The sequence below is a fragment of the Zonotrichia albicollis genome, chromosome 2 (genome assembly GCF_047830755.1).
Source record: "Zonotrichia albicollis isolate bZonAlb1 chromosome 2, bZonAlb1.hap1, whole genome shotgun sequence".
Taxonomy (NCBI): domain Eukaryota; kingdom Metazoa; phylum Chordata; class Aves; order Passeriformes; family Passerellidae; genus Zonotrichia; species Zonotrichia albicollis.
Genome location: NC_133820.1, coordinates 99,038,277 through 99,061,256, shown reverse-complemented (window position 1 = coordinate 99,061,256; position 22,980 = coordinate 99,038,277). Strand labels below are relative to the sequence as shown.

At 42.6% G+C, this 22,980-nt stretch overlaps 1 protein-coding gene across 2 annotated transcripts in view; it reads left to right on the top strand.

Annotated features, from left to right (window-relative positions):
• Nucleotides 1-22,980, top strand: part of AFF3 (ALF transcription elongation factor 3) — a 325,784-nt gene that overhangs the window by 259,865 nt on the left and 42,939 nt on the right. For both annotated transcript variants that reach the window (XM_074535783.1, XM_074535782.1), the window contains exons 10-12: nucleotides 13,027-13,192; nucleotides 20,349-21,377; nucleotides 22,625-22,749. In XM_074535783.1, the coding sequence (XP_074391884.1) occupies nucleotides 13,027-13,192; nucleotides 20,349-21,377; nucleotides 22,625-22,749 (1,320 nt within the window). The remainder of the gene's footprint in view (nucleotides 1-13,026; nucleotides 13,193-20,348; nucleotides 21,378-22,624; nucleotides 22,750-22,980) is intronic.

The window sequence follows — 22,980 nt, the reverse complement described above, 5'->3', positions numbered from 1 at the left end:
GATTCAAAAATTGCCACTGGGCTATCACCTCTCCTAATTGCCATTCTCTGAGCTGAGTGAACAAAGGAAAAATTAAACTGGAGTGTGTCAGGCAAGCAGAATAGGAAATATATGTTCCTGCAGGAAAGCTACTCTCCTCCTAATTACCCTGCAATTGCCAGGTTCAAAATGTAATTTATGAGCTACATAGATAGAATGGCCACATTAGTCCATTATTTCATGATGATCTTTTCTACTCCTGACTTAGAAAAAAAGGGATTTTGTAGCTGTCAGTGCTTTGGCATTGTCAGCAGCTGCTCTGGGCAATGATGCTAGACAACTGCACTGGAGAGATACTCCCAAAAAAATGTTAGGCAGTCTCCTAACAGCCCAGTTTTATAGAAGAGAGGTGCTATAAAGTACAGCTCAATAAATAAAGCTTAATCTGATGGGCTACCTTAGACACTGCTGGTCACATTCAGAAACAGATCCAGAAATGTTTGAAGAAGGAAGTTTTCCAGCCTGTGGCTGCTGCTGTTGCATGTTTCACTTACTGTAAAATACACCAAATGCAGCAAATGAACCTCACAAACACTCCCTGAGTCCATTTCACTCTGACAAGTATGGAGTAGCCTGCAAAAGGATGGAGCAGAGGGTGAAGCTGCAAACATGTGATAGGCAGTGACATGTTTCAGCTGTAGGTTTGGTGCCTGAGGCCAAGTCTGCATTCAGTCAAGTTGGGGAATGACTTACTTGTCATCTGAGTGAGCTTTAAACACAAAACAGGGGGACACTGGAGGCCAGATGGAGCTCGGGAACCATCCAGTGCCCACGTACTTATCACATTATCACATTAGTTAGCACCATAGTTTGTGCTACTTGAGCTGGTCCCAACAGGGTCACAGAGTGACTGAGGCTGGAAGGCATCTCTGGGGATCATCCAGTCTCACCCCCACTCAGAGCAGCATCAGCTAAAACAGTTGCTCAGGGCAAAGTTGGGTCTTGAATATCTCCCAGGATGGAGACTCCACAGCCTCTCTGTGTAACCTGTTCAAGAGTTTGACCATCCTCACAGGAAAAAAAAAAAATGTTATATTTATTATATTTAAATGGAACTTCCTGTGTTTTGATTTTTGTTCTTTGCTTCTTTTCCTGTCACTGGGCACCAGTGAGAAGAGCCTAGCTCTGTCTTCTTTACTTCCTCCTGTCAGGTATTTATCCTTCCTAGTCATCTCAGTCTCCTCATGTGAAAGATTCTCTAATCCCTTAATCATCTTCATGGCATTTTGCTGGTCCCTATGTCTCTTTTGTGCTGCAGAGCCCAGATCTGGATCCTGGGAGAGGCCAGGGGAAAGCAAAAAAGTAGAACAGGAAAGGCTAAGTTCAAAGGCAAAAGGGAAAAGTGTCGTGCTGATTCTGGATGTGACATGCAAACCTCTGAGTCAACTGACTGAGAGTTCATTGCCTCCCAGCTGTACACAAAGTCCATCAATATTTTTCTTTGTTGCAATCTAAATCCATAAGGAAGCTTGCCCCTTCCCTGAGAAAGCATTAGATTATATTGCTTGGGAGTATCAGTCCTAAATATTCTGTTTCAGTTTCCTGCAGAGAATGTTGAACGGAGTGCTCTTAGGAATGGGAGATGCCTGCTCTGATTCATTCTTCCAAGGTTTTGTTTTTACTTTGCCCCTGAGGAATTGGCCATTTTTAATGACTTTTTATGATTAATAAAACTGTCTGAAGGCCTGCTGAGGTCTTCAAGCTAGTAGTTATCAACAAAGTCATCTAGCTTTCTCCCCTAGTGCCTAAGATAATGGCAAAGACCCAGCGCTTGATCTTTCTTCTCAAGCTGAAGCTTGCCTAGCTGCACTTAGGGTCGTGTTGGGGTGGTAAGAAAAAAATCCCCAAGAGTTACTTTCATGCTGCACTGACTATGGAAAATCATACTCTCCTGGAAATCTGTGTCTCATCTTAGCAAAGCTCTTGTGCAGACTCTCCAGCTTTCCCCCAGCTGTTTCCCAGCTGCAGGCAGGTGATGTGATACCCTTTTAAAGAAGCACTGAATGTATATCCTCACAGCTGGGCACTGAACTCCCAGCAGCAGCACATGTTGACTCCTACACCTTTAACAGCCTCCACGCTGGGTCACACTGCTGAACACACATTCCTGCTCTGAAGAGGCTCACCACTTGACACAGCACATCCTAGGCCATGCAGGAGCTCAGGCAGGCAGGGGAATGTTTGAGGCACTGCAGTAAGACCAGTGCCAGAAAGGGACTATTGGCCTGGGGCAGAGAGAGGAAAAAGAGAGCAACAGCTTGTTGTGCCACTGGAAGGGGAAAGCAGCACCAACTGGCAATATCCCTCCCTGTTCCTGTGCCCTCTCCCCACTGTCATGTGTGCATTTCCTTTCTGCCCCACTGGGAAAGGCAGGGAGAGCAAAACATGCATTGAAGAATAGGCAAGGGCATCTCCACAGCTTTAGTGATATTGTAAATTCACAGGAAACCTAAAAAGATGCATGGTGGTTAATGAACAGCAAAACATGTGAGATACGGATTGAAAGGTATATTGGAAGATATATGTTTAACTACATCAGGACACAGCATGGTATAAGACCAATTTTTTTTTTTAATTAAAATGTCATATAGATCTAGTGTTCTTCGTAGTAGTTGGTAGCACATTTCACAGAAATAAAGGATTGATAACATCCTGCAGGAGGTTGCAGCTGGGGAACCACTGAGTCCAGACACATTGGTACCACATAGTAGATTAATAAAGCAAATAAAATTATATTTACTTTGAAATTTATTTCTGCCTCCCCTCATCATCTGTGTGTGCATGAGTAAACCTCAAGTTTACTTTCCATGGATAACATCTAACAAAAAGATGAAATTCACATTCAATTTTTCCTTTGAATTGTAAAGGACAATTTATATTACTCTTTGTAACATTTATATATTTGTGCATATCATATTTCTGCATAGTTTTTCACAGATCACATTATACCTAAGGAAGGCACAGCAAAGGTTACTCGTAGACACTGCTCTCTGCTTCAAAATCCTTCATCAATTATCTGCACACTGTGTTTGCTGGGTTACAGTGGGTCAGATCCTGACACCCCCAGTAGACAGACCATTCCTGCTCTTCAGGAGCACTTCTGGGTACTCTTATCCAAGCTGTAAAGTGTGATATTACTAAACCAGAATAAAGGGTCAAGAATCTGAGCGTGGTCAGAATGGGAGAAGTTTTTTTGCCAGGGGCTCAGACCCCTGAAAACCTAAGGCTGCATCGCAAGCAAATACTCTACAGCTAAAAGTTCATTTTAAACAGTCTTTATTTCCAGCTAACATGTCAATAATAGGTAAACAGCATATCCTGGGCAACTCTTTCTAAAAACATATCAAAGCATTTTTGGATGACGACAGAAAACAGGCTGTGCCTACAACAGAAAGGAGAACAGAAGAACCTTTTACAAGTCTCCAAATAATCTCAAACTAATTAGCTTTTAACATCCTCTCTGCTACAATTCTGGGCTTTATTAGCTGTTCTGCTTGCCATTCCTGAGCCTGCCTAATGTCTTATGTAGAACAACTATGCATTTTTTTCAGGCATTTGTCATGTCTTGAAACATATAAAAGAGAGCACTTGGATTCAAATAACGGACTATCTAAATGCTGTTCTGCATAGGGAGTGATATATGCTGACAAGGACTAGAAGTCAAATGTTCTTTTTATGGTTTTTTATGGTGAGCAAACCTACTTAAAACAAGGTTCTTCTCAAGGCAGCATATTGATTAGAGCTGACGGGCCAAAAAGACCTTTGGGAGACAACAGAATATGGCTTGAGTCAAAGAGTAACACTAAAGCTGGCAGCAGCAACATTAAGAGTCAGTGAAACCTGAGAGAGTTTGTCTCATGCTGAAATTTATTGCACCCATTTGGACAGCCATTATGGTAGTTAGTAATTTTATCTGCACAAGTTCATCTGTATTTGGACTCTCAGAGCTCAGTGAGAGGTCCTGCAAGGCAGAACCATACCCAGGGCTCTGCTGACTGAGGCAAATGATTTCTGTGCTGAGGCAAGGTGTGACTATGCCTAAAGACTACAACAGGCTGTTTGTATTGATGGCCAGCCACAGCATTAACGGTAATTCTGAAATAAGGTGATGGCAGGCTAGTGCAGATGAGGATTTTCTAGTCTGCACTACTGGAGTTTTCTTCTGAGGCTTGATGAAGCTGTCACTCACAAGCAAAAATGTCTGTTCTCTTGGATAGAAGTACATTTACACTTCACATTTTAGGAAATAAATGGGAAAAAAGAGCAACACCCAGTCTAATATCCAGTGAAACTGTATCAAAATCTCCTGGTGAGACATATTGAAAATGGTAGGTTAAAGCCACTCTACAGAATATATTGCACTGCTCCTTTGCCTAGTTTCTGCAATTACCATTACAGTGAAATTGCCATTACCATTACCATTGGAGATGTTCCTTATCCTCATTGATGGCTGGTTCCAGTGCTTAATTACCTTTATTTTTCTAACCTGTCTCTTGGTGGGTTGAAGCCAACCAGACTGCTGGAATCACCTTCAAAATGTTAGTGGATCTGTTCCTGAGACAAGATATAATTGTTCCTGATACTGATATAATTGAATCTGACAGGGCTTTTGATAGTGGTCTGATGAAATAGTGGAGTGCTGAGTTGGGAGTGAATATAGGTCTTCATACTGGATACCAAGCCCACCTTAGGAAAAGTGGAGAGAGGTGACTGAACCCTGAAAAGAAGATTATGAAGAGGAATCTAAACCAAACCTCCCTGGCTTCCCATACAGATTACAATGCACAAGGTGCTGGGCATTGTAAAGCACAAAGTTTAAGCAATCCTTAGGATCTTAGATTCTTTCTAAGTCCATCAAGAGAGGTAGGAATCTCCAGAGAGCACAAACTGACCTTGACCAGACAATAGAGGGATTTCAAATAGAAAGTTCCTAACATGGCCAAAATAGTGAAAAAAAAAAAAAAAAAAAAAAAAAAAAAGTTAGAAGTTCTGGGGTGCTTATGAAGGAAAACACACAAAAGTCATTGCCCTTGGTCTCAGGGGGAGATCAGAAGCAGTGTTCTATGACTGAATCTTCTCAACAGCTTTATCCAGTTCCAATTTATTTCTGGCTCACCCTCCTTCCCCTCAAAAAACGTCTCTATAGAGATTGCTTCCTGATTTGAAAGGGGATGCAGAAGGGTGCTGTTCATGGACTATTCTCAAAGCTGTTCATCATTCTCCAGGCCATTGGTCCAAGGCCATGTTCCAAGGACAACATAGGACATACAGACTATGCCAGTCGTTTCTTCAAGTCCCGGTACTTGAGGAGGCTAATTAATCTACCAAGGTAAAAGGCCTTATCAGTCCTCTTCTACTGAAGAGTTAACTTGCCTGGACCAGGGATTCTCTCCACTCATATTCAGCTGATGCAAGGTCAATGACAAACACACCAAGGAAGTCAGAGTTGCTTTATTTTTCTTGTGAGCAGGTCAAATAAAACACTGCTGATGCTCCATTTATCTGGAGCGACACGCATACACTTGGCAGACGCTGGATTCTGGCACCAGGCTCCCAGCACAGCTGTCAGCCTGCTGACTAATCACTTCACCCCCACGTTAATGCTGCTCCAGGTCTGCTGGACCCTTTCATCTCAGGTACCCCAGCACATGCTCCTCTTGATAGACCAATTGATACAGAGGTGTCACCATTAATTGTTACATAACATTTTATTTTAGGAGATTTTTTTCACTCAAGGTGGGCTTTTTCTAGAGGCTTTCTCATTTCTACCATATTCCTTCACAATGAGAGCTGTGATTTGACTGCCTCCAGTATCAACTAGACCTTAATTAGATGCCCCCTGCCATAATGGATTTTTTTTCAGGGTTTTTGTATATTTATGTGCCTGAGCTTCATAGCTTGTTTTTTTAAACAGCCTTTCCTATAAATTTTTCTTTGGTGACTATTCTGACAAGCTGCAATTGCACAGTGCACACCTGACTTTCTTCAGAGAGATCTGGTTTGCCTTGAGTTTGTGTTATCAGATGATACTTGTAGTCTTGTCAGCACAAACTATTTAAGAAGCTCCCAGGGAAAGTGCTAAAATATAGGGGGGGCCTATGAACTCTCTTCTTGGCAGCTGTGCTTTATTAGCTGAGCTGTGCAAAGGTGGTGCAGCTAAGGTAATGCAGTGCTTTCACAGAGGCATTATATATTGTGACAAGCCGAACAACCTCCAGGACTTTCACTCATCATGACTCCAATTTCATACCTCATCCATTACAGGAATGAGGTATGAAAACATTTCTCTGTTTCCTAAAGATATTAACAGACTCCTGGGAAATCGTTTACCTGGAGAAAGGGAGAAAGGAAAGTGTTGAGCCTCATTTTTTTGCGTTCAGGCTGAAACAGCAAGCTGCGGCAGGGCTCACTGTCTTCTCCTATTAGTGAACGATAGGTTTTTGTAATTGGTAACTGGAAAGAATTCAGACATTAGATTGGTTTAATGCTTCTAGTTAGCAAAGGCACAAAACCATAAATTTGTGTCACTTCTATACTGACTTCAGAAAAAGGATATCCAAGGGCTTTTTAAATAATGTAAGACATCTCCTAACACACTGACAGTGGGCAATTCAGTCACACCCGTGTATGGGATGGTGGCTGGAGCCTTGGAAGGGTCATTTGATTTGGGCATTCAGACACAATGGAACAGACCTAAAACTAGAGCAGAGCCTTTCTGTCACAGAAGCATACAGAGGCATGGAGAGGCTTGGGTTAGAACAGACCCTAAATATCAGGGGAGTTGGAACTGGATGATCTTTAAGGTGCCTTCCAACCCAAGCTTTTCTATGACTTTGTGATTGTACTCATCTTTGAATGTTAAGTGCACAGAGACTTTTGTACTGGTATTTGAAGCCATGGTGGTATCTGGCTGTTGTCTGTGCAGGTTCTAGAGTTTATGGTATCATTTCCCTTTTCTCAGCATGATTTTGTCCTGAAACAAATGGATGAGGTCCACCTCCATTCTGTGGGCTGTCCTTATGGTGCTATTTCTTGGCATTCTACATTTGCCTCAGAAGATATCCCCATATGTTCTGTCACAATATTGGGATGGCCTGATCTTCAAGTCCTTATAATTCCCATGCTTCAGAGGTCTTTGCTGGAAGAGAATTTGAAAAATACCCAGGGGCAGCAGCAAGAAGTGGGAATTTTCATGGCTTCTGTGATCCATTCACAATTACTGAGACAGGAATTCCCTACTGTGTGCATGAGAGACATGCAGTATCTTCAGTGCCAGGCAGCAGAGATATTTATACAGATCTTGGCACAATGTTCTCCGTCTGTGCTTTGAGGAAGCACCATGTGGAATTTGCTTATTGCAGTAAAGGGATAAAGAGTTTTCCATAAAAGACCTTCGATGGGTAGTAGGTTGGCTCTGAGGGAAGAAGGAAGTGGTGTTTCAGATACTTTAATCTGAAATCAAAATAGAAGCTCTGCCAACAGAGCTCCTTTAAACCATGGAATATGTTTTCATCACTAAATTTGAAATACTTTTTTCAGAGTCTTGGTCAGATTTACTGTTGGATTTAAATCACTGTAGCCTAATTGAAGTCAATGGAGCTATGACAGTTTATACCAGCTAGGGGGCTGGTGTCTGTTTCAAAGTATTGTTTTCCCACAACAGGCCTTGATTTCTAGACAGGGATAGACTTTTTGCTGGACATCCAAAATACTCTAAGTATTCATACAGCCTTTCTTAGGATTTTCTCAAATGTTTGTGATATATGAATTTGGATCAGCTTTTCCACACTTACCTCTCAATGCTGACAATGTAATCCCTAACAATGTCTCTTGTTTATTCAAATAAGCTCTTCTCACTAGTTATTGCATTTCTCTCTCCTCTGGGAAGTCACAGCCATTTAGCAGTTGCACACCAGAATGAAATTTAGAAGAAAAATGGTTTAGATGATCACAGCTGTGCAGATGACACTGAATAAATAGTGTCCTATCTCCAGACAAAAAAAAAAAAATACAGCAGACAATGTCTGATAGTGTTAGTGACCTTTTTGGTAAGAAAGCTTTGGATACAATTCTACTAAAGTGAAATTTCACAGACCAACTGTACTCTAAAATATGATGCATTTTCCCCCTGCTCAGCACTGCTGAGGCCACACCTCAAGTACTATATTCAGTTTTGGGCATCTCACTACAAGAAGGACATTGAGGTGCAGGAGGGTATCCAGTAAAGGGCAACAATGCTTGTGAAAGTTCTGGGACATGAGTCCCACGAGGAGCAGCTGAGGAAACTGGGCTTGTTTACACTGAAGAAAAGAAGGTTCAGGGTAGACCTTATTGCTCTCTACAACTACCTTAAAGGAGGTTGTGGTGAGGTGGGTGTCAGTCTTGTCTTCCATGCAGCCAAGGAAGGACAAGAGGAAATAGCCTCAAGCTCGGCCAAGAGATGTTCAGGTTGGATATTAGGAAAAAATTCTTCACTGAAAGAGTGGTAAAGGGAAATAGTAGAGTCACCATACCTAAAGTGTTCAAAAAATGAATAGACATGGCACTTTGTAAAATGGCTTAGTTGGCCTGGTGGTATCTGGTCAAGGGTTGGACGTGATGATCTTGGAGGTCTTTTCCAACCTTAATGATTCTATGAGCATTTGCATAGCCTTTGTTGTGGCTGGAAAAGTACTTGAGAGGCTCACTGATATGTTCCTTTGGCTAAGTCATTTCTCCAAGGCTTGATTCTCCCTTGCATTGCATTCTTGATAATCATTCATGCCTGTGTAAAGTAGGTATAAAGTGCCTTCTTATTGTAATGCAGTGAAGATCTGGGATGACAAATTCTTCAGCATCAGAGGGATTTTTTTCTATATATTGTCACTGAATACTTGCAGTTTGGTAAAGAACTGCATCAGTTTTACTTGTATCTTTATCCATGCTGCATGTGCTTGAGCCTGAATTCCTGCAATGCAGCATATGCCTAGCCTGGGAAACTCTTGTGGCCAGTGCTGAATGCCATGATTTATTATCATGGGAAGCAGTGCAGCTGTAAGCAGCAGCTTAACATGAAGCATAGAGTGGGACTCAGATCCAGCATGATTAACCTGAAGAGATCTCCTGAGGGCCACCAAAGCAATTTCATTTGGGAATCTGTCTCCACTGACTGAATAGCCAGGTCTAGCACCTTGCTGCATAACTGTTCAAACCACCTCAGTGCCATTCAAAGGCTGGCCATGGCCATGCAGACTGATGGGGCTAACAACTGGTGCCACACAAATATCCTCTAGGCCTTGTCCAGGGATTGAGATGGCTCCACCTCTCAACTTGGATCACAAGTCAGTTTGAGTGGGGAAGAAGTATTAATCTCCCCAAATCACTGAATTTCTGAACCGGCACATAAGAGAAAAATTGGGGCTACAAGGAATCTAGCAGTTCTTTTAAGAAGGGCAGTTGTCCACTAGACAGTGCAGGAAAACAGGTTTTTGGAGACTTGCATGGAAATTAGGTGTTCTTGTAGCCAGGGTAATGGGAGATATCTGATCAGAAACTTCAAATGGTCTGTTGGTTTTTAAATGGTCTTATTGCTGAACTTCTGGCAAATTTACAAGGTATTTACTCTCTCTCTTAAGTCAGAGAGTGCAAGTTATGATTAAGAGCTCTAAAGAAAAGTGGGTCGCACTTAATTGTCATTTAATTCCTTAAAATAAAAATAGAAATTCTATGATGTGGTAATTAATTTTGGGGCATAAACCAGTAGCAAAATATGCTCAAATGTTATATGCCACAGTCATTAAAATGTAGATCAGTCAAACTGCATGATCTCCCTTACATCCTTCAGAAAGAGCAGTCCAAAATAAAATTTACCAATTAAAAAAAAAGTTGATTTTTAATAAGAATGCATGAAGACAGATGTAACTGTTATTACCCTGGTCACTATAACATAATGAGGATCCTTATAAGAATATGCTATATTTCAAAATTGAAAAAGTAAAAGGGGGACAGGAGACTTCAGCAATGTTAGCATAAATGGGAAAATATTGTAATGTTTAATTTTGTAGTATATTGGCTACTATTAGAACAGCAAACATAGATTTCCAGATGTTTGTGAAGAATCCAACAGTTATATTTTATATCTAGGGCTGTAGTAACAATTTCTATTCAGCAGCCTAGAAAAACGTTTCATGTCACAACCGGAAAGAAATATTACCATGGATTTTTTCCCCCTCATCCCCTATATAGCAATTTCTGAATTGGAGTCTAAATCTGGAGTTCACTGGGCAACCTGTACAAGTCAGGAAAGTATTGTCCTGAAACTGTTTGCAAAATATCCATTTTCCTTCTCCAAGAAGGAAATTTTTTTACAAGCTTCCCAGCTGTTTCTGTCACTTCTGTGCCTTAATGAAGTTATACAAATGGCTGCCTGAAAATCTTGTCTTTACTGCACCTACATGGCTGGACAAAAAACCAAGTTTTTAAAGGCACTCCTTGTAACTGGTACATTTAATGCCTGTGCATGAAGACAGACCTCCTGCCACCCAGGAGTTGGCAGACTGTGACCATGCATGTAGCACCAAGCCATCCTGACAGAGCACGAGCTTTTACTGCCACCTCTCTCTCTACTGCCCAGTAGTAGTTACAAGGATGGGAATAAAGATAAAAAAATATAAATGGATGTCAGCTCCCCTCTCCTGTTTATTTTACTTGCTTTTAATTAGTAAGGTGAGATCACAGCTGAGATTTCTTCCACTGCCTGGCCCCTCTGTTCTTTGAAGGGTGCAGAAAGCTCTCCAACAGTGTCAGGATTCCCCAAGCAAACAAAAACTAAGAAAGCCATGCACAGCTGTACCACCTCCTAGCAAAAGGCAGCGGGGATGCTGCAAGTAAAGGCGATGTGGTGGGAGTACTGGCTTGTGCAAGACAGCTAGTCCAGATGGCAAAGGCTGGCATATGTTAGGGGAGGCAGGTAGAGGGCCAGAAATTGTGCAGCCATGGGGAATTGTGAAGTTGAAACCACCTCTCTGATGGGCTGGCCCCTTGTCAAAGCCTCAGGAATTTGTTGTATGTGGCTTGTGCAAGGTGTCAGGTATCAGTTTTCCATAATGAAAAACACCATTACCATGTAAAGACAATTCATTAGGTGCAACATAGCAGAACTGTAATTAATTATTAGATATTATTTCTCACAAAATGCTTCTCCAAGATCACATTGCATTAGCCACAATATTGGACTGATGGAGCATAAACAAGGGTGATGATAAACACCAGTGAATGGAATTGGGAAGAGATGGTTATCAGGGTACCAGTGTGTTTCATGTGGGGTTTATTTAACAGTCTCATTAATGATCTGGAAAAGGAAGTGAATAACCATTTAATTAAGTTTGCATTTGATACGAAATTAGAAGTTGCTGCAGACACCTCTGAGGGCAGCGAAATAAATCAAAAGGAGCTAGAAGCTTGCAAGGTAAAGGAGGAAAATGAGATCTGGTATGAAGGAAAAAAGCAAGCTAATCTCTCTGTAGCAAATAATCATGTAGCTATCAGTAGAGGAATTCTGAAGAAAGCAGTGTTGAAAGAGAGGTAGGGATGTTAATGGACAATACATTCCCTCACAGCTCAGATATATGTTTACAGAAGCAGCGCATCAAGGAGCAGGAAGGTAATAGCCCTTCACTGCAGGGCTGTAGTGAGAAGCCATCTATAATGCTGCACTCTGTTTTGGGCACCCTGTTATCAGAGAGATGTAGACAAATTGGAATGAGTTCAGAAAAGAGCCATAAAAATGATCCCATATCCCTGGAGATAATGACTTATGAAGAAAGATCAGAAGAAGTAAATGTGTAAGGCCTTGTCTGAAAGATGACTGAAGAAGGACAGGAAAACAATCTGCAAAAATGTGAGAGCAAAAAGGGAGGAGGATAATTTATCATAGTAACTATTAGTAATACGATGAAATAATAAGTAACAACTATAAATTCTAAAAGGGCAACTTCTGGTTGAATGTAGGAAGAAATTTCTGACAGTGGAATTTGGGTTAGTTTGCAGAGAAGTTTCCCAGGAGTAAAAGTAAAAGCTGCATTCAAGTCATTTAAAATCAAATTGGACAACTGACTAGAAAATGCACCCTGCTATAGGGAGCAATATTGCATTGCCTAGGGAATAAGCTGAATGACTTAATATGATATTTCACACTCAAGCCTTTATGACTGTGATATTTTTAATATGCATGGTCAACTATTTCAGGAAAATACACATTTCTTCTGCTGTCAGGCCTGATAATACAAACACTTGCATGCAAACATAACTTTAAAGAAGGCAAGTAGCTCTGCTGACAGCACTGCATTGCTGACATGCCAAAACACAAGCCAGAGCTCCTCAAGTTTTTGCAGGCTGAGTCTTAGATCTTGAATTGCCAGTAATCAAGATAGTATATACAGGTAACCATATCATTTATGGGCAGGTAAGGAAGTGTGCAAAATGGAAGATGGGGGTTGGAAGCTCCAGTGAAGATGTATCATTATTGTTATTTTTATGGTTATTGCTATTACTGCTAATGACTGGTAGTGTGGGGTTCAACTCTGTTTCTTAATTGTTCACCTTTTTGGTCTCCTGCTTTCACCTCTGGGCTGAGTGTTCATTAGACAGCATAAAACTGCTTTCTATACTGCTTTTTTAACACTTAGTATTTTTAATATATCCTAAAATAGCTGTGGAATGGGAAAAGAGACAAGGTGAAGTGAAAACTTGACTCTCCCCCAGATGAAAAAGATGGCAAAGGCTATGGATTTAAATGGATATGAGAGTAACCCCATCTTTTCCCCCCAGTTATGGCAATGTAATGTTGAAGTCACTATTTATTAGCAGCAGAGTAAAGCTCACAGGCATTCGCAGAGTATGCTCCTAAAACAGCACGGTTCTTATATGTGGGTGTTTCATGTTTATATTCGTGTTTTCTTCTCTTCCCTCCCTGTCGCACACCCCATGGGCTGTGTGTTGGGCTGGCAGCCTGGTGGTGCCGCAGGCCAGTGCCCGAGCCTCGGGACTCTCCAGCAAGGGCTCGAGCAGCAGCAGCTCCAGTGAATCCGAGAGCAGCTCAGAGTCCGACTCCGAGAGCGAAAGCAGCTCCAGCGAGAGTGACGGCAGCAAGGCCTCGCACTACTCCAGCCCAGAGGTAAGGGCTTTGCTGTCATTTGGGGTGGCACTCCATTGCTACACACACTCACACCTTCTCCCAGCCAGACCAACACAAGGAGGCTGTGAGGAGATGCATGGAAAAACAATGGGAGAGAAAGGCCCAAGGATCTTCCTCCTGATCTTTTCCTGGCACGCTGTGAAATGTAAGTGGCAATGGATGTTGGGGCAGATTAAAGCATTTGAAACAAAAATGAAGAAAGAAATATCCCTGTTACATTTTGCTCAAATTGGAGGTGAATGGAGCACCTTGCAAGGCTCACAGCTTGCCTGAAGTTTTATGCAACTTTGCCTCCATAGCAATGGCTTGCTTAGTGTGTAAGTCTTCATGTGGGCTCCCAGCACTGCAAGGGAACTAACGGCTTCTCCACACAGGGAAGCTATTATAAAATCAGTTTGAGGTTAAATTTTTAAAAGAAACCAGTTGTTCACTCATGCACTTCCCTTGCCTCACTCTCTAAGTGAATTATTTTCTGCTACTGCTGCCTTTATGTGATTTCTTTCAATTCACCTCCAAAATGGACTAAACTGAATTACTCATGGTGCAAAACACTGAGCCCAAACTAGTCATCTGGAAAGCTAGCACTGAAAATTTCCACATGTAGACAAGCCCTAGCCAAACTACAATTAAGCTGCCAGTGCTGTGACACCTTCTGCTTCCACCTCTGCAGAAAGCTCAACAGACACAACAAAGCTGCTTTCTCTGCTCTGCTTTTCTACCAGGATTGACATTTTTACATGTTTTGGTCAATACACACGTTTAGAATTAAACTATGAGATCCACAGCCACATCACACACATTAATGTATGTAAAAATATTCCAAAATCTAGCATCAAGATTGTAAATACACATGAAATACAGTCTGTATATTTTCCTACTCTGCATAAACCATCCAATCACAAGAATCCTCCCCCCAAAACTATGTCTCACCTATTCTCTCATTCTGAAAAAAAACTACGCTGCAAAAACAGCAAACCTTTCCTCATATTTTCCTTGGTTATTTGGAGACATATTTCCAATCGAGCAAAATGCAATACTCACAGAAACATCCTTAATATATTTTTCTCAGGTTCTGTCACTTTTGTTCCTTGTTTAACACTTATCTTCTGTCTTTCCTTCACAGCACTTTCAGACCCATTTCCAGCTAATTCTCCTCTTACTTTGTCCACTCTCTCCATCTCTCTCTTCTTTCCAGTCTCTCTTGCTCTCCCTGCAGTACCCCATGTCTTATTTCCCATTCTGAGCTTTCTTATCTGACCTGTTAAGACCTTGTTCTCTGTCTACTTAATTCCCTGCTGGAATTAGTGCAAAGATCTCATTCTTGGTCTCTCCTCTCCCTGTGGAATCTCAAAAGGCGGAAGAAAATGGGCAAACAGAAGAAAGAAAGGGGAAGGAAATATGAGATGAAAGGAGGAGAAGCACAGGAAGGGAGGAGTGGTTACCATCTAGGCAGATACCCATGCTGCTAGAGCCCATGAGCAGAAATTCCTCAGAGAATGCACAAAGCTAATTAACTGAGGCAGGTCTTGGATTTCATAAAGTCCAGCAGAGAACTAAGTCATGGAAACATGGAGGAAGTGCTTCCTCTTAAGCATTTTATGCATATCCTCTCGAGATCTGTGGAACTACTTTTGTACAGAGCCTGAGCTGTCAGTGATCATTGTCACAAAACAGCTGCCCCACTCCAACAGATTGCTTGTCTCTTTGCATTATATTTGTGTGGTTTGCCTTCTAGGACATGCTGTATGACACATGCCTACACAAAAATGTAAATGACTCACAAATGTGATGGCTGCAGTGATTTTCATAGGCAATTTTCATCCCTTGATGGGATCTAGGAGACAGCACACGCAGATATGGGTGTCCCAGGGAAGTAGAATACCTGTGTTTTCCCCAAGGGTAAATGCTTTCCCAGAGCTATCATATGACTGATGGAACCAGTTCAAACATGCTCAAGTGATGTCTCTGACTGGAAGTCCTTTTAGCTTTGCATAAATGCTTTAACATACATTTATGCACCCAGTGAAGCCATCTTTCTAAAGTATATGCCAGTTTCTTACCCAGTAAATGGGAAGAGACAGGTCTTTGGAAGCTCCCTAAAGGGAGGCCATGTCCACCTACTTTTAAGTAGTGGACTCTATTCTAGATTTAGTCTTAAAATTAATTGGCTAAGACAAAAAAAGTAAATACATCTTGGTTTTTGATTTTGCATTAGCTGGTGCTTTCAGGTTCAATGAACTGGAGCAGTCCAGCACAATGCCAGGCAGAAACTCTGTATTTAAAGGTTGGGAGGAACTTAATGTAGAAATCTGCAAACCATTATGATGTCTTCATTATTCCCCCCCCTCTCCCCTCCAAATAATCTGAAACATTATATGCACATACTCAAAGATTTTTATTTCTGGGACAGTGTATCTTCTGCACTTGAGGTTATATAACAATTCAAGTGCTATTTCATGTCTTCTGTAATTTTTTCCTCATCTCATTTTGAGATTTTCAAGTTGTCCTCAGGTGTCTAAATGCAGCTGCCTAGAGTGAAAAAGCAGCTCATTGTAAAGCATACATATAAAGTAGATTAGATGAATTGCACCCTAAAAGTGTCTGTTTCTTTCCATTGACTATTTAGAGCCAGTAGTGACTAGCTCAGCTGTCTTCACTTTATGCCTGCAGTAAACTAAGAATAATGGCTGAGCTAGAACAGGAGACAACATTCAGACTGGTTTCAGTGATGTGGACAAATTAAGGTGCCTCAGACATTAATGGGAATAGTTAAAGCTTTGTGGACTGCAAACCTAAAATTATGAACAAGGAACTGAGACTTCTATCTCCTGTTTCTTTGCTGAAGTCATGAATTCTTGGAATGACCTTAATTAATGTCATAAATGAGGAATCTGGAAAACAATGACATCTTATCCTTTTTCAGGTGGTTGAAAAAAATTTGGGTGCCATGTATATAGAAAAAGCCACATTTCCAAGCTAAAAAATTGGTTTATTTGGTTTTTGTTCTATTGAATTATCCTGCAGGCCTTTACTAAAGCTGTCTTTGGTTAGACAACCATGAATTCCTGCTATGAGGGAGGATAAGAGTGGGGAATGGGCAGGAAGGAAGCAGAGAATCTATCCCATGGGACAAAGGATCACTGGCCTCACCACCTGTAACCTGTCCAGAAGAGAAAGATGCCCCTTTCTGAGCCTCACCAGCCCCATATACCAGATGCAATGGCCTTTACAGATTTTGCTGTTGTAACTGTTCACAACCATTAGTTTCTTCCTCCATTTTAAGGAGTCACATATAGATCATCTGTAGATGCTATTGTTACCTTTGTAAATAGGATTCATGTGTTCTGGCTGTCCTGCAGACTATTATTGACAAAGACTGCAAACTACACTCTCCCTTCCCTTCAGAAAACTCTTTGGGCCAAGAACCACCTCTTAGAGTATATGTGTGCTGTGCCTAACACATGGGAATGCCCAGTTCTAATTTGTTAAAGCACCATCAGCAGTGATAATAGTAGCAATATAATCCAATAGTAATAATAATCATCATCACCATTGTCTTCTTCATCATCATTTTGTCTGTGCCCTGAACATAATGAGAAAGCACCACATTTGTAGGGGCATTGCCCTGAGTGAAGTATTTGATAACAGGGCAGCACAAGCAAGTTACCACAAGGGTAAATTAGTACCTGGATTTATAATAGGCAGGGTAGCTTGCAGGGATGGTGGGCTAAGTCCATGCACATGTTATGGGCTCTCATATCTCTCAGTGAAAGTGGTGTTGTACTTCAAGTTTACCACATATTAGCCACGCCTTAGGTCCCTCTTTGTAGAAACAAGCATAGAGGGCCCCCATTACACTGGCATTGTTTAACAGCCCTTTATCCTAGAAAGTGTTTCTGGATACGATTTTGACAAGTTTCTTTTTGGATGCATGCCATTCATGCCTCTGGTTGCACTTGCAGCCTTGAAGAGATCTGAAATATATAGACATGCTGCGTGGGAGTTCATCCCACCTAAATCTGCACACTTCTCCTGTAGATACCTACATCTGCTCACCACCTCAGCCTCTCCTTTACAGTCTGTGGATAGGAAAAGACGTTTTTAGGGCCCAGCTCATCTGGTCTATTTCATATGTCTATTTCAAGAAGGAATTTTTCACACCCTAGAAGAGTAGTTCACTGACTGGAGAAGGAACTTGTTGACTAGCTAAGATATAGGTGTCTATGTTGTACAGATGAATCCACCCACAATATTTAAGGAAATGTATCACATCCTGTTTCTTCATGAAGCCTGGCACATGTGTATGTCTGTGGTATGTTGATTCCTGAAAGTATCTTAGTTCTGTGAAGTTTGCTGGCTTGAGTTTTCATGCCAAACCTATATTTAATTGCAAGTCAGCTGACCAACCTATATTTGATTGCAAATCAGCTGATCACAGACTGGTATTTCTATTACCAGTGCCCATCTGCACAGCAGTGGCTTTACCCCAGTTGAAAACTGCCCAGTTCTCTAAAAGGCCCTAGGGGCAGCATATTTCCATGCATCAAAACCAATGGGCAGAGAGCATTTTGGTATCACAATATTCTGGATATATATTCATAAGTTTTTATATCCTTACATGTTGCTGAAAAACTTTCAATTCAACAAACCAACTTTTCTTCCATAGAACGGTGCGTGGAGCGGAAATTAGGGATTTTCTTTTTCTCCCACAAATAATTACAATTAGGCACGTATAATGGATGGCCAAAAATTTTCAAGTGAATTTTCCCAGTCTATTTTTTCACCAGTCCTGCTATCTATTCTTGGTTGTCATGATTTGTTCTCTTGCAAGGTGCCTTCTTTTTTTTTTTTTAATGTAATCTCAAAGTACAGTAATTTTCAGTTAGAACAATCAATTGAATAAATTAGTTCCAAAAATGAACTGGCATCACTCATGTACACTGAGAATCTCAAATATTCAGAAATGGTATCAGGGCCCAAAATTAGTGAGGAAAGTTTTAAAATTCCAATTTTTAAAGTTTGGATTCTTTTAAGTTACCTGATAGGCTGCAGACATTTTACTTTTATCAGATGAATCTTAAAGGATTTTTTTAGCAGGCAGATCTTGGGGTTTTTTTTCAGAAACCACAAGGATGTGAATTTTTATTTAACTAAACCTCAAAAACGCACCTGAAACTCCTGACAAAACAAGTAAAGCTGGTAACACTGTCAATCCCTTCTAATAAACTTCCTAGTTGGTGGATAGGTTGGTAGGACCATAGGTATTATGCCTAAATAGCAGACGTACTACTCTAGCAAAGTCCTGCACAGCCAGGTTATGATGCTGCAGCTTGTAACCAGTGTTTCCTGCTGGTTACTATCATCCCTTGAAGTCTGTGAGCCACTGTTTTCAAGAATTACAAGATATATAAAAAGGCAGAATGGGATATAACAGATGAATTTGGAAGTTTTTTTGAACTTCCAAGCAGCACTCACTCTGACCTACCCTTGCAGGCAGAGGTGTATTCTTCCCCACGTGCTTCTGATGCATCCCCTTTTCTGAAATACTTCTGAACAGTGGAAAGACTTCCACGTATGGTGAACCTTTTATTATATATCTAGTAAATTCAGTATGTGCACAGTGAATGGCATCAAACATATCTGTCTGTATTTTCAACAGCAATAAAAAAAATGCTGTTCATTTTTAGATAAAGAGTTTAGGGCTGTAAAAATACAGCTTCATCCAAGAGAAATATTGACCATCCATTTTCAAGATTTACTGCTCAGGAAAGAAATTCTTCATGTAAGATATTAGGGAGTATGCTTTAAAAAACATAAATGTATGCCAGTCCTGCAAACTTCCTATAGGTCTGGGTTAGCTCAGTAATGAGTAAATTAGACACTTTAGCTAGAAGGAATATTTTTATCATATGAATTCCAATGTCTAATTTTTTTGCTTATTTTAGGAGCCTTTGCTCCTTGTAGAGTGCATACAATCCTCAGTGGGTGATTCTGAAGGCGCCCTTGGCTGTACAAGAAACTTGTGTTGCCCTCAGGCATCTACTTTAAACAAGAAGTAAGATACTCTTTTAAGTTAGAGACTGTGGATATTCTCTCTTGAGCAAACTTTCTTCCAGAGCACTGATGGTTTTAATGTTCGACTCATGACACAGTTTTTGATTATTCACATGCAATGGCCTAGTGAATCAAATATTGGTTCCATCTGAGGAAATCAGGAAATTTTTCACTTTGGCTTTTGTGGAGTTAGGTTATGGCTAGCCATCTACTCCATCATCTATTTTTTTTCTGGGGTTTTTGCCTCTCCTCTTCATTTTATTACATTCAAATTACTGATTGCAAGCTCTAGAAAACAGTCACACATTGTTCTGAAATAACATTGTCTCAGCTGTGGTTACATTTGAAATCATGATTATCCCACTTCTTCCCTGTCCTAACATCATTATGTTTTAAATGTGCTCTTATAACTTGATAGTGTTGTGACAACACTATCAAGTTATAAGACATTAAAAGAAAAACTAACAGCCACACAATACTCACAAAATGAGCCCTTGACAGCACCACCACACAACAAATGTTTGTGGATTATAATGTCAATACAAGACAGGTTACATGAAGCGCCTGGTTAGCCCTCCAACTCCCTACCACACGCCACTTTGTATGCTTCTTAAATGCTTTCTGTATTTACTGCAATGGCACAGGACACACAATGCACATCCCTAGCTTTCCTGATAGCTATTCTCCCCTAGCCTCAGCTGTACCCTGCCTTGTTTTCCTCCCTTCCTATCGCCATTGCACTTTTTCTATTTGGAAACTTGGGAGTGTCTCCCAGTAGAGCCAGTGGCAGTAGTGCTGTTGTGAATCACCCTTGGAAATGATGCATCACAGAAGCCCTTCTCCCTGTCATCTCCAAACCATTTGAAACCAAAAACATCCCCGATTGCAAGGCATGAGCTCTGTCCTGCAACGCAGGGCTAGTGCCGAGCGGTTGCCATAGGCTGGGGCGGCTCTTCTGGGTACCGAAGGAAAATCTCGGTGGTGCCCGGAGGGATGCGGCGTTTCGCTGTCCCAGAGGGATGCCGGGGTGGGGGCAGCAGGGCCACGGCACTAAGCCCTTTGCCGTCTGTTTCCCTTTCAGCCCGAGCCGCCCTCGTCCAACAAGTGGCAGCTGGACAAGTGGCTGAACAAAGTCACCCCTCACAAAGCACCCATCCTCACCCACCCCGATGGCCCGGCGCTGGAAGCCCACCCGTACTACGGCCGCGTGAAGGCAGAGCGGCAGGAAGGACAGAAGACCCCGGCTGAGGGCCCGGCCGAGCATCGCAGTGAGGAGAGCCGCGCCGCCGCCGCCGCCGGGGACGGGCCGCGGCCCAGGACCGCCAACAAAGCGCCAGGCAGCAAGGGCAGCCGGCAGAAGTCACCGCTCGCTGCCGACGGCGGGCCGCCGAGGCGGGCAGCAGGGAAGAAGGCACCGCGGCGAGCCGAGAGGAACTCCGCCGGAGACGGCGCCCCCTGCCCCAGCGCAGAGGAGCCCCCCCGGAGCCACGGCTTCCCTGAGGGCGCTGCTGGCGAGGCGCCCAGGGCCCGGCCCGGCGGCGGCGGCTGCAGAGCGGGGCACCGCCGGGAGCCCCGCTCGGCTGCAGCTGGTGAGAAGCGTCGGGCCCGAGGGCCGAGCAAAACGGCGCCGAAATCCAAGGAGTTCATCGAGACCGAGTCTTCGTCCTCATCATCCTCCTCCGACTCAGGCTCTGAGTCGGAGCGGGAGGAGCGCCCGCTGCCCAAGGTGCCAGCGGCAGCCGGGCCTGAGCCGCGGGGTGCCAAGGACGCGGGGAGCGGCACCGCCAGCAAACCCCACGGCGGCTGCAGTGCCTTTGGCTCTATTAATGCCAGGACTAGTAGTGAAATAGCAAAGGAGCTGGAGGAACAGTTTTACACCCTGGTTCCTTTCGGTAGGAATGAGCTCCTGTCTCCTCTGAAAGACAGTGATGAGGTAAAGTCGCTGTGGGTCAACATTGACTTGGCTCTTTTGTCCAGGATTCCAGAGCGTTTGCCCGAAGAACCGCTGGCCATGAGCGCCGGAGCAAACCAGGCGGCCAGCTTCCCGCAGGGTAGTAGTGCTGAACCCCCCGCAGAGAAGGGTTTACCGAAATCTAGAAGGAAACGCAAGGTGAGCTGCTGGGAACCGATCACAGGGGTTGGGGAGCCTCCAGCAAGCGGGAGGCTAACACCGCTTGCACCCACGTCCTGTGCTCGATGGCAGCATCTTCTCCAGGCTGGCCTTTCGGAGCTGGGATTTGTCCCTGCTGACCACGCAGGGACTGGCCAAACCCCGGAGGAAATGCCAGCCCTGAAGGTGATGGAATTCCTGGCCTCGAGGGATCACAGCTCCTTGGAGACAGCGTTGACTGCTGTGTGTGTGCCTTTGCGTGCCTTAGCTAAGGCACTGCCTTTATAGTAGCATAATTTTGTCTCCTGAGGCATCTCTCAAAACCTGAGCATTTGGAAATGATGCTCAGGTCAGCGAAGGGACAACTGTCTGCTGCCTTGTTGTAGTCGACACAGTATCACTGTGTGTATGGTAAAAGAAGAGGCAGCATCTTTTTTCCCTTCTGACTGTCAGCGAGAGGCAAGCCCTTCAGTGGCAGCAGGGATTCCTGGTTTGTGAGGAATGGATTTGCAGAGATCTGGGACCTGACTGGTTCTGGATCCTGGATCCTGGCTCCCTCACGCCCTGGTGGCCCCATTTCCCTTGGGGCTCTAGGTGTAGGAGTAGGACCACAGTCCATTAGCTGCCCCCTCCTCAGCAGCACTGTCACCGTGCTTGGGTGGGCACAGCCCTCTGCTCACATCCACCCTTCTGTCCTGCTTCTCCCACTCCCTTTCTGGGGCCAAGGGGAAAGCCCCCTCCACTCCATGGCCAAAGCTTTCTGGTCTAACCTGGCTTGTTTGTACCTATTTGACCCCAAAGTCATTCTGAACTGGAATCACCATCTGCTCAATTTCTGAACAGTTTTGCTGTGCAACCAATCATCTGCTGCCCTCTAAGCTACTGTATGTGTGCAGATTGATCTGTATATTTTTGAGGACCATTTATCTAAAGCAATCTTCCATATTGTTTTATCTTTCTTCATTTTTTTTGTCCTTCTTTTATTAGTATCTGAATTCCCTGCTTCAAGTGGGAAAGTAGTAGAAACCAAGTTTTATATTGTACCCCTTTCTTTACATGCTGCCTCTTAAATTTTGTTTTTTTAAGACATGGATCAATCATCTCTGATCCATGTTAGCTGTATACTCAAAGAAAGTATCATCATTTGTAACAAAATGACAGAAAATACCGTACCCGACTTGTTGAAATATTTTTGGATCTGTAGTAAATCCAAACCATAAAAAATTATTACTTTTTTCTTCACTCAGTGTGAGAATGAGGAAGAGTGCAGAGACATCAAGAAGACCCATTTAGAACGAGAGAGTTCTTCACGATTAGCTGCCTCTACCCAAAGCATCACAACAGCAAATCACTGCAATATGAATGAAAATAGGTAAGATTTTTCCTTCTTATTTACCACTGAATCATACAACTAGTTGCAGTTTATTGTCAGGTGTTATTTTTTTCCTTTCCTTCCTTTATTTTTTAATTATTGCATTTTATGTTGAAAAATTAACCACTGCAATCTCTGTTCTTCTGGTTTAATGATGAAATTAGTAGCTCCTGACACATTCATGTGCTTGCATTTTCGTCCTGTTGCACAAAGAAGTTGTGAGCTCAAGTG